General features: G+C 43.2%; 2 protein-coding genes across 3 annotated transcripts in view; one reads left to right on the top strand and one right to left on the bottom strand.

Annotated features, from left to right (window-relative positions):
• The window catches only part of LOC134187571 (BLOC-3 complex member HPS1-like), a 45815-nt gene that overhangs the window by 16403 nt on the left and 17037 nt on the right, over positions 1 to 12375 (top strand). For both annotated transcript variants that reach the window (XM_062655727.1, XM_062655733.1), the window contains 2 exons: positions 2144 to 2287; positions 6158 to 6268. In XM_062655727.1, coding sequence (XP_062511711.1) covers positions 2144 to 2287; positions 6158 to 6268 — 255 coding nt within the window. The remainder of the gene's footprint in view (positions 1 to 2143; positions 2288 to 6157; positions 6269 to 12375) is intronic.
• On the bottom strand, positions 7224 to 8260 carry LOC134192956 (uncharacterized). The gene has a single exon (XM_062661716.1). It carries the CDS (start codon positions 8241 to 8243, stop codon positions 7407 to 7409), a length of 837 nt encoding a protein of 278 aa, XP_062517700.1. The 5' UTR covers positions 8244 to 8260; the 3' UTR covers positions 7224 to 7406.

Below are 12375 nucleotides of genomic sequence, written 5' to 3' on the forward strand. Positions count from 1 at the left end.
ACGATCTTGTGCTTGTATCCTCCAAACCTTCTCAAGGTTGCAATCCGTCAAATCTCTTAGCACTAAATCGTTCCATTGCATTCTCTGGCCTCCAACTGAGCGACTTCCTTGGGATGGCACACACGCCAAAAGCTTCCTTGGTAGACGACACTCATCTACCCTCGGATTGTCTAAACCACCTCATTGTCTCTCTTCACAAGAAGATAAGCCATTCCAAGTGTGACAACTATAGAGGCATTGCCCTCTTAGGCATTCCCAGCAAGGTTTTCACTCGTGCTGTATTGAACAGGATCAAACCCAGAGCTGACGCTCTTTTGCATGAAAACCAGTGTGGTTTTTTGCAAGGGTAGAGGGTGCACTTACCAACTCTTTTCTCAGGGTGCTGATGGAAAAAGCTAGGGAGTATCATCGTCCTTTGTACATCTGTTTTGTTGACCTTCACAAGGCTTACAATTTCAGTCACTAGAGCAGCTCTCTGGGACTTCACTACTGTTACCATCTGCCATCTAAGTAACTTAATATGACTGATGCATTGCACCACAACACTTCTGCCACTGTAAGGACTTATGGTAAATCTCGGATCACTTTCTTTGTATCCCTTGGTGTCAAGCAGGGTTGTGTACTTGCTCTAACCCTATTCAAGCTCTATATATTTTGACACCGTGATTTGACTTTCCATCACTGATCACCAACCAGATGTTGGCTTGTGCTTGTCATACCTCTTGGATGCTGACTTAGTGGAAAACAGGAAGAAGCCTACATCATAGGTGTCAGTGTCAGACCTTGAATATGTTGATGATATGGCACTGATCTCTGATTCATATGAAAGTCTCTGTACCTTGCTGAAATCTATTGATTCCACTTGCCATCACACAGGGCTCACCATCAATTACAAGAAGACGAAGCTTTCAGCTGTCTTACCTGAAGATGTTGCACATCCTCCATCTTCTAGTGTTTTTTTTATCTTGACTGTGATTCCATTGAGGTGGTACCGTGCACCTTGAAAGTACTGTCTTCATCAATTGCACTTTGGATGTTGAAATATCAGCGCAGATCACCAAAGCATCTCAGTCATACGTGTCACTTAACTGCATTCCTTGGCACTAGAGAAAGATCAAATTTTTCACCAAGCTGTCTCTGTAGTTCTTTCCTCTCTTTTGTATGGTCTGGAAACAGCTGTAGTTTTGGAGCTCAGTTACGTTGTCTACAGAGTTTCGTGATGCGATGCCTTCACTCCATCTTTGGTGTGTCGTTATGGGACGGGAAGAGAGACACCTCCAACGGATAGATTGCCCATCTGCAGAGAGAATCTACACACACACACACACACACACACACACACACACACACACACACACACACACACACACACACACACACACACACACACACACACACACACAATTGGATATGGATATGCCCTTCGGAAAGTTTTGAAGATAGCACCCCTGCCTATTTTCTAGGTAGGGACCCCCGGCGCTACTTGGAGTTTTAGGCCGCGCTGACGAACCCCTTGATGTGTGGCCAGAGCATCAAAGGGCACTGACTTTGGCGCAGCCGCGGGACTGGACCTCAAGTCCACACGTACCCATATATACTGCGTGATGTTTTAACAAGCCAGCGGTCTAGTCCATGCCCAGTCAAAGATCAGGTACTCATTTATACTCCTGAGTCGAGAGAGGCAATTGTGTGTGAATTTCTTGCCCAAGGAAATTATGTCCGCAAACCTACGATCTCAACATCCCGGATGTTTCCATTCTCCGAATGCAACCCTCTAACCAACTGAGCTACAGACGCACACACACACACACACACACACACACACACACACACACACACACACACACACACACACACACACACACACACACACACACATGCACACACACATGCACACATGCACACACACACACACACACACACACACACACGCACACACACGTGCACACACACACACACACACACACGCACACACACACACACGTGCATGCACACACGTAGGTGAAGTCATTTTGAATGTTGCAAACCATTTCATTGACATGTAAGCGGACTAACTGTTGTTGAATGAAAGAAAGACATTCACTGTAGACAGACAGATGCTTAAGTGCAAATTTGTTTTGTTTTTTCACTTTCTGCATGTTAGGGGTCTGCAATTCCTGGTTTCAGATCACCGTATAATGAAGAACAAGCTGCTGAACTGTCATCAGTTGTCAGTGAGCCAGTTTCAATTGGTCGTCGGTCCGCTGCTTATTCGTATTACAGTCAAAGCCAGCCCGAAGAGCGACAGGTGTGTATATGGTATTGAGTATATGAATCAATGGATTATTAGCTGGTTTATTATGGTCTAGCAGACAAATACAATGAAACAGATATTAACACACTTCAACTAAACCTAAATGTTGGGAGCTGCCAATTGCTGGTTTACGCCCTTCAGCTAACATCTAGGCTTCTGTGTGCTACTTAGGAGAACTGTTGGCCTGCGCTAGCGATCTCCTTGGCCAGGTACTCACAGGAGCACCAGCTTGTGAAGCCAACTGTGGTGTGAGCACCCGAAGTCTTACCCGGACCCAGTGGCTGAAGCCATATCACAACCGGTGGTCACTTATGTCACCAGTCAAAGACCATGTACTCATTTATACTTTTGAGTTGAAAGAGGTAATTGTGTGGGAGTTTCTTGCCCAAGCAAAGTATGCCATAGCTCACCATCAATGTGACTCGAACTTTCAACCCTAATGGGTCCCGGATATACACACTCTAATGGATGACTTTCCAACCAATTGAGCTATAGCACTACACACAAAAAGGGACAAATGTTGCTTTTTACATTGTTCGACATTGACCGGTCAGTTGCGAAGATATCTTTTCTGCCTCTAGAGACAGGGTCTCCATGCACTACGTGGAGGCTTAGGGCCAGCATTACACCTGCAGCTTGGCCAGAGTCATCCAGGGGCACTGGCTATAGCGCAGGTTTTGGACTGGACACCAAGACCGACACGTACCCATTTGCTGCAGGATGTTACTGCCAAGCCAGAGTCTTGTCCACCCCAGTCATGACCAGGTACTCATTTATACTCTTGATTTGAGGGAGGCAATTCCGTGGGAGTTTCTTGCCAAAGGGAATTATGCGTGTGCTCATCTCGTACTTGAACCTGCGACCCAAACACATACACACACACACACACACACACACACACACACACGCTGACAAATTTTAAGTTAACAAGCAAAACAGACAGGTGGGAGCAAGTGACACTGTGTCTATGGGCACATTTGATTGGGCTCTTCCAGAGGCTCCGTGTGCACGCCTCTTTCAACTTCTACAGCTCTGCTGCTATGGTCGGAAGAGCCAACTCTACTGACTCTGCTGCTGGTTGGAAGAGCATGTCCCTCTTCCAGCTCTGGACTGGAAGAGGTTGGAAGAGGGTCATGTTCTTCCAGACTCTTCCGAAAGAGGCTGAAAGAGCCCAATTAAACGCTTTATGTTAGCATAGCAATCTTTATGGGCTGTAGCTGTTTATTACACAGTCTTTGATTGTGGAACGTAACACCGCAACTATACATGTGAACTACAGATATAATGGACAAAAGGCAATTAATCACGAACCATCCAGAAGTTAATTCGTGTGACAAGCTACTGTGTAAGATTTATACAGAAGGGAATTTGGACCGTTTTGAGAAAGAAGACACAAGAAACTATTTCTTCAAGATATGTATTGAAGTTATGCTTCCGACCAAGTTCACAGCATTTGTATGGCGCATATACTCTGGGAATACGCAGATCAGAATAGACGATATCTCAATGTGCTGAATGACATGAGAGGGGAAGAAACAACTTACGACAAGTTGGACTTCAGATAGACGAATGGGGTCAGCTGAGATGTCCCGGGCTGTATTCAAATGCAAACCTTTCCTTCAATGCAAGAATCCTACTTGTTCGGAATATTTTACGCATTTGTTAATCAAGGACGTTCGTGAACAGATGCTTTCCAGTGGAGTTTCTCACACATTAGCACAAGTCAGACTAGAGTACTAAGAGTACTTGATTCTCCAAGGTAAAAGAGAAACAAAAAGGTATTGTCACAATGTACAATATGTTGACTATATGAGGGTCCACCATATGCTTTGCCTTCGATGCCTTCCTTGCTGTGAGATCTAGTGTCCAAGTCTGAACCTGTTCAGAGTATTGCATTGGATTATCTAGGACCTATTTTGGTAAAGGAAGGATGCGAACATGTAAAATTTGGGTCTGTCTATCACTTGTCTTGCAATTCGAGCAATCCATCTCAAATGTGTTAGAAATCTAACAGCAAGCCAATTTCTTTGTTGTTTTTGACGATTTTTTGCCAGGCGAGGTAAGCCACGTCATATTATATCTGACAACACCTCTCAGTTTAAACTAACAGCAAAGGTTTTGGATCGTCAGTGGCAACAGGTGATTGACAGTGATGAAGTTCTTTGCTATTGCTCATCAGAAACTATCACCTAGAAATTTGTTATGGAAGCTGCTCCTTGGGAAGGTGGATTTATGAACGTTTAGTTGGACTGGTGAAACGAGCACTTAGAAAGTTGATAGGGAGGAAACTACTTGATTGGGATGAGTTGGCAACTCTTGTTGCAGAAATGGAAGCTATTAATAACACAAGACCTCCCGACATATGTGTTTGAAGACTTTGAATCAGGATTTCCATTAGCTCCTGCTTACTTCTTATCTCATCACACATATCTCGGGGTACCTTGTCTGGCTAGAACTCTGCCTTGACCTACTATTGAAGATATGAATGATGAAGAATACCAGCCTAATAGGGACACTTCCTATGTGTTGGAAAGAAAATGACGACAACACCACAAACGGGATCAGTGGCATAAGGATTATTTGCTGAGTTTAAGGGAAACATTACTGTTGAGACACAAAGGGGTTAGGTCTGCAATTGACTCAGTGTCTAAAGAAGGTGAGGTAGTTCTTATTAAAGAACAGGACACTCTGCGGGGTACTTGGATCATGGGAAGAATTGACGAGACTATTGTGGGAGGAGATGGTAATGTTCGTTCTACTAGAGTACGCCTTCCATCTCACAAGATCATCTCTTGACCTATCAACTTCTATATCTATTGGAACTACCTGTGGAACTCGACCATACTACCAAAGGCCGGTCGGAGTGTCATGACTTTTGTGCCACAAGTCAAGAACTGTTAATGTAGCAGAAGTCAAAAACTGTTATACTACATTTAGTTTGCACATGCACACTACAGATTGACAGTTTTGACAAGTACATGCAATTTGCATGCATGTGCACACCATCTATTTAAAGCGATTCGTGTTAGTAGTTAGTAGTTGAGTCATCAGATTTCGTTCAGGTGTACCTATTTGTATTTTGGTATTTTCGAGACTGTTAGACACTTCACTGTCGAGTCATCATTTCTGTTTCTCTCAGAGAATTACTAGATTCTCTTTTTGTTTGTTATTTGTGGACACTAGGTGTGCTGTCCCGAGTTTGCGGTCACCATAATGCGTGCAATCTATATTGAATTGGCTAGTCATTGATTGCCGTGTGGACTACACAGAAACATGTACCCTGCGCAGCTGGGCTTACCTTCTGGGGTGGTGGGCACCCAGAGGGTGTAAGACGCCACTTGCCCATCATGGCATAACGACACGTATTTCACTTTATACCAATAGGTACAGCCTCTAACAAATGAGAGAATACATACAATACACAGTCAAATACACACATTCACATACACATCTAAGAAACAAACAGACAGTTAAGTATATAACAGAGAATGTAATTCCTTCAGCGAGATAGCAAAAAAATTAGTATGCACATCCGCAAAGGGCAACTTGTCTATAGAATATCCACGATAGTCCTCTAAATAAATCATTACTAGGGTCAAGTGATTGTTTCAAAGATAAAGCTTGTACTGTTCGAATCCTCACTGACACATTGACCATCTAATTGCCTATGCACTCACAAAGTGAGTCTCTCCATTGAAGACCAAGTCCCCATTGAATATTCTTTCTGAATATGGCGGCAACTGTCGTAGCAGTTGAGGCTTTCTCCAAGATCCACATAATATGAGAACATTGCATAGTATGAAATTAGTAATTACATGAGCACATATACGTCATTTGTTTTGTAATGTTGCCATTTTGTTTCAGTTGTATTATCGATACAATGTGTTTCTTCACACTCCTGTGTGTCCTTCCACACCGTACCTTTTGCATTGCTTGGAAGTGATGCCCGGCACTGTGTTGGTAATAATTAGTGAGGTGAGTGAATGAGTATTTTAAAGTTATTACAGTTTAGATGAAGAATGTTGTAGCGTAAAACTAAGAACGTCAACTGTCTTTCTGTCTAAAATTTCTTGCGTATAGATGCATGTCATATATACTACACTGTCACTTCCACACTTTCACGTACAGTTCTAGGGCTTCAAGTTCAGTCTAACGTGTAGATGGTATCATTGCTTGCTTCTGCTTCTGCTTCGGAGGCGTCTCTCAAACCAACGAAAGGGAGCATGGGCCAAGCCACACATGTGCACAAGAGGTACTGTGTAGCTCGAGGAAATGAAGGCATGCATGGCTATGCCTATCATGTGATGTCGAGATGTTATGCAACAATGTGAACAGTTGATAGGAACATAGTTTAACTTTGTCAAAAATAAGAACATGGTTAGCATGTTTTGCTTGGAGGGCTGTCAGTTGTGTTTTTGTCACGTGAGCTTACTGTATGTGTACATGTAAAAGATAGCATAGATATAGTGTACGTTATGGTGTCTGGATGAGGATATGCCTCTTATGTTATATTATGTATTGCTTTCTAATTGTTGTTTGTCTGTTTGTTATCTGTCTGTCTGTCGAGACATATATTTTCCATTTAAATCAAACAGTTAAATCATGAGCAACTAAAAGAGAAACATCCACAGCAACACTAATACAACAGGACCATTACGGTCCTGAACCTTTCAAAATTATACTATGTTTTTCTGATCTAATCTGGCTATGCTAATAATTTTGCCCAAGATGACTTTTGCATTACATCTTTGTAGTCTGTCTGTCTATCTGTTTGTCTGTCCAATACATATATTTGAAACATTTGTCTGTCTGTCTGTCTCAAAGTCAAGTCCATTAGTTAATGACTTTGTTGTTTGCAAGGACTGATGTGTATTTAAAACCCTAGCATATGTACAAGTAGAATCTGTATGAGAATAAATTATCTGTCTGTCTGTCAATGGTAGTATAATTTCAAACATCGAAACTATTACAGGCTAGAGGAGCTAGTACAGCCACGTCTAAAGTAAAATATTTGAAAGTTTTGTTCTCTGCATAAACTACACTTGAAAAAACATATATGATATATGGACCGTATTGGTCCACGTTTCTTCTCTATTATCACAGATAACACTTCTTATTTGCCACTTCTCAGCACCCCCTCTACCTTGCGATAGATAACTTTCGCATTGCATTTTTGCAACTGAACTGAAATGCGTTGTCTCCACTGCAGCAAAAACTCCGCCCTGTTCAGTCTTCCCAAGTCGTCTGTAGATCTGAGGGACAATTGTTGTAGATAACATTCTGATTCCTTGCCCCATCTTCCAAAATGCTCCAGGACTAAAGGGACAATGGTGAACGATTCTCCCCCAGGAAGGAGTTGTTTGTAATATTTGGTCAGCTTCTTCTCTTCTCTCTTTAGTGTTGCAGCTCCATCTGTGTGTGCTGCACTGCTGACGATTTCAGAGCTCCATGGGTGCGCCAGTGAGATGTCCAGGTCCACATTAGACCCAGAGCCACAGTCAAAAACAGAGATATCCGGGCGGTCATTTGAGTTTGAGTACCTGTTTCTAGGTTCCCGTCGGTGGTGTATATGGAGATCTCTCAAACAATCTGCCCACACTGCAGCTATGGACTCGTGGGACCAGACAGGCCCACCACCCCATTTACATGTCAAGAAATGATAGCCAGATCCATCAAGGGAGACACCGCAATCACATCTTTGGATATATCCTTTGAAGGGCATAGACAATCCCAACCTCATGCAGGCCGCCAAGCGAAAATCGCGGGATTCTAGTGCGAGCTTCTGCGAAGTTGGTATCGTATTTATCCATGCCCCTGCCCCTTTGCCTTGCAAAGACCGAAGTCTTGCTGCCTCTCTATCGCATGAGCTTATCATAATCATGTCAGTGATGGCAGTGCTGGCTAAATCCTGTGTCAGTTTTCTTTGTAGTTTACTTTTATTCCGTAGCATATCTTCCAGTTGTTTGTCAGAAGGCACCGCCTCACGAAGAGCTTGAGCTATAGAACCTCTCTGGGGATCACCGTGGTCACCGTGGACAACATTATCAAGAATTTGATTCAGACTTGAAAAATAGTTTGGCAACTCTTTGATGCTGTGGGCCCACGATGAGACAAACGCACATTGAGAGAGCGATACTAGTGGTGTCATGCCAAATCCACCTACTCTGATTGGCAGGGAAGCCTGAGCCCAAGGTTTATCTCCAATATTTTCGTAGCCCATCAAAAGAGTGAATGTCTTCCTGGTTAGTGAGTCGTGGATTCTGGCCGCTGGAAGTAATAATGCAGGCGACACTGTTCGAGCAAGATGGTTGAGTCGAGGTACATGGCAATATCGCAGCAACAACATCGCACTCTGAACATCCCCTAGATCTACTAGCTTATCACATAGCTGGCTGCCTGATTTAGCAGTGTCATCACAAGAAGCAAAAATGAAATCATCCCTGCCTATTGGGGTCCCAAGAATCACTGTGCCATCAGATGTGACTGGGATAGACGAGGCTGTGTTACTTGACGGGCATGGTGAGTCTAAACCAGAATAGATCTTGCATTTATGATTGGCAATTGAAAGGCCAATGGCTTCAAATGCAGGTCGTAGATCATCTAAAGCAGATAGGACATCTTGGGGCAAACCAACCATGAAGACATCATCAAGGTAAGCCAAAACTCTGATAGAGGGGTTTGAATTCTGCAGATCACTCAAGATTGGATGTATTGCTGTCGAGAAAAGTGCGGGGCCCAGGGGATCACCCTGATGAATCCCTTCCTCGGACTGGATGATGACTGGAGAACCCCCTTGCTGAAAAAGTAGAGAACTAGGTTTTGAATACATTTGAGAGACATGATGTAAAATGTCAGGGTGTCTTGAGGACACTTGCTCTAGCAGATGCTGTCTGTGTACAGAGTTGAAGGCATTCTTGACATCTGTCTTCACAAAGATCCTATCACAGTCTTCCTCCAAAAGCAGTTGTACATGGTGCACAAGCATCTCTAAACCCCCGTCCGTAGCCACACCATGCTGTAGGGGATGGAAAAAGTTGGCAAAATCACTTCTTTTCTGCATGCACATTGCTTTGGCAGTGAGACGCCGCAGGGTTTCGCCTATTGCAATTGGCCTTACATCCCCATTAGGTTTTGGTAAAGCGATGAGACGTGATGATGACAAAAGTGATGTCACTGGATCAGGTAAGTTTCCCTGAGCGATATAAGAGCAAGCAAAATAAAGGCAATCAGCTAGCTCTTCATTCTCAAGTAGGACACGGAAATGTTCGTACCGCCAACCTGACGGCCCTGTACCTGATCCGTTTGGAGAACTTTGAATTGCTTTGAAGAGTTGACTCCTACTCAAAGATATCTGGTCACTGGTACATTTTCTCTGAGAAATCTCTTTCTTGCTCTTAGGGTGTTTATCAGAAAGCTTCTTGACTGTTTGAGATGTTGGAGGAGCCAGGCCTGAGCTCATGAGAACTCTAGATGCTCGAGAAAGCTCTCCACACCTTATTAGCCTCAAAGCTGCTTTTCGTGTCTCTAATCGATTGTCTACGGTTGTCTTAGATGGCTGAGACTCATTAAACTTAGCCAAACTGCCCCATTCAAAATTTAGGAACTGATGGTAAAGAGACTTCACTTGTTTCGAACTAGCTCTTCCACCTCTAGAGAGGGGAGACAGCAGCATTCTTGGAAGCAAAAAGAACAGTTTCCAAGGTGACTCATCCAAAGGATTGTCTCTTATTTGGCGCATAACATATAGGCAGCATTCCTGAAACAAGGCTTTTGAACCTGATTTGATAGTATTGATTGTTCGTGGCGGCGATGCCCGAAGAATTGTTTCCACGGAAAGGTCCCGTATAAACTGCCACGCCTGTGAAGGCACAGTGCATGGTACGTGTACACTTGGAGGAACCTGAGATGAGACGATGGGACAGTGACTTCTTGCATTCACGACAGCGGGCGTCACAACCGAATTGCTTTCGGCACCTTCGGAGGCTTCCGCACCTGGGGGGCGGGGGTGGGGATTCGAATCTCCCGACGGCCGTTGTGAAGACTTTGAGGTTAGAGAAGACCTTGCTGATTTCCTACACTGGTTAGAATGTTGATTCAGCTTTAGAAACCACTGCCGACAGTCTTGACAGCGATGTAGGTTCAGACGAGAGACAAACTCTGCGGGGACGTCATCTGAGTCATGAGTTTGACGAACATGACAGAGAAGACGCTGCAGTTTTCCAGACACATGACACGACGGAAACGGACAGTTTTCTTTGTCATCAGCCATAATGTAATGGCAAATAGCTTGTAGGTACACTCAAACTAGCGAGAAACAAAACAACTGCCGCTGCCACGTAACATCCGGGTCTGTCTGTCTGTCTGTCTGTCTGTCTGTCTGTCTGTCTGTTTGTCTGTGTCTGTATGTGTAGAGTGTCCATTGACACGGGTAGAATGACAATTAGAACCAGCTGCCACTTGATACATTAAAAACTGGTGTCATCTATCTCATTGTGCTACAAAATTAACACTATACAGGGTTCGAAAAATCTGGTCGCCAAGTCGCCATATGTCGAAACCTTCTAAGTGGTTGGTGACTAAACGAGCGGTGTGGTTGCCAATTTGGCAACTAGAAATATTTGGTAGTTTTTAGTCTTTTGTGGCAGCAGCTCTTAGATGCGACCACCTGTTCAGCAGATATGTTTTGCATTACAATATGTTGTCACTTCCTAAGTCTACCATTTAGTGGCACACTGTTAAGTAGACCGTCTACTTATCGCACTTTCATATCGCATACATATCGCGTGACAACGTATCACCTACTATTTATGGACTTTACTGCCTGTACTGATTTCATTGGTCTTTGCCATCAGCTCCAGACAAATCCAACTAAAGACCTGCAGGCAAATTTAATTTTCAAACATTGCGGTCACTCCTATTTTTCATTCACTACACCAGCAAATCCAAGTCAACAGCTTTATCGGCGATGAGATGCCATTGCCCAGCAGCTTCTCCGGAATGAAACAAGAAATCTGCAGTCAGTCATAGTTGAAGGTGACAGCAACTGCCTATTTAGATCTTTTTCTACACTGTTCAAAGGAACGAAGAATCTGACCTGCTTGAATTGAGACAAATAAAAACTATTACGTAGATCTTTGCAAAACAAACAGATTTTTCCACAGCAAGCTGCCTGAGTGCCTTTCTATTAGAAGAACTACCAGGTATGTCCAGGAGCTTGTTTTTCTCCTAGTGCTACTAGGAAAGTTTGTTCAGGCAAAAGTTTCTACATGTCCAGTTCTGAAATGTAGATGTTGAATGATGCCACACCCTATTGAAGCGCTACAATAACAAAAGTTTATCACTTGTGTTCCAGAGATTAGCACAGCTAGCCATAGGACAGGTGAGGTTACATGCAGTAGCCGGATGTATTGTTCTCAACAACAATAGTGGCACTGTAGTCATAAGAGAAGAATCGCTCTTATCTACTCAAACAAAGAATGCTCATGTCTTATTGGATGGATTGCCAGGATGCCGATGTGATGACAAACCACATTTTTGTTTGGTTGCAGCTATACAATTAGTCAAAACTTAGGATAAAATATGAATACTCATAGTATTACATAGAAAGAATTCCAAGCACAATACTGTAGATTGATGTGTTTACTAGCCAATGTTCATCCAACGTTACCGCAAATTCCTAGTTAGGTCTTAATTTAATGTCAAACATGATAATCTGGGAAAGGGTCTCAACAGTGATATTAATGACTTGTTTACATCTGGAATCTCTGACCTAAAAAAACTAGTGAAAGTTTGACAACCAACCGTTTCTCTACGTGGCCAAACTGGCGACCAGACTCAAACACATTTTCCAAACCCTGACTATACCTATTACCAAGTTACCTTGGAAGAAACATGTCTGCTCTGTCACCATCTTTTAAGGCGCTTCAAGTAGGTTGATTTTGTCAGCGTTTGTTGTCTTCTGATGATCGTGTTCATAACCTTGTTGTCGCCAAAGCAAACAGAGATGATAATGATTCTCTTTATATATGTTGAGGTTGCCCATCAGCGAAACATTGCTATGTTTTTATGAGAATCAGGGTAAA

The sequence above is a fragment of the Corticium candelabrum genome, chromosome 1, assembly GCF_963422355.1.
Source record: "Corticium candelabrum chromosome 1, ooCorCand1.1, whole genome shotgun sequence".
NCBI lineage: Eukaryota > Metazoa > Porifera > Homoscleromorpha > Homosclerophorida > Plakinidae > Corticium > Corticium candelabrum.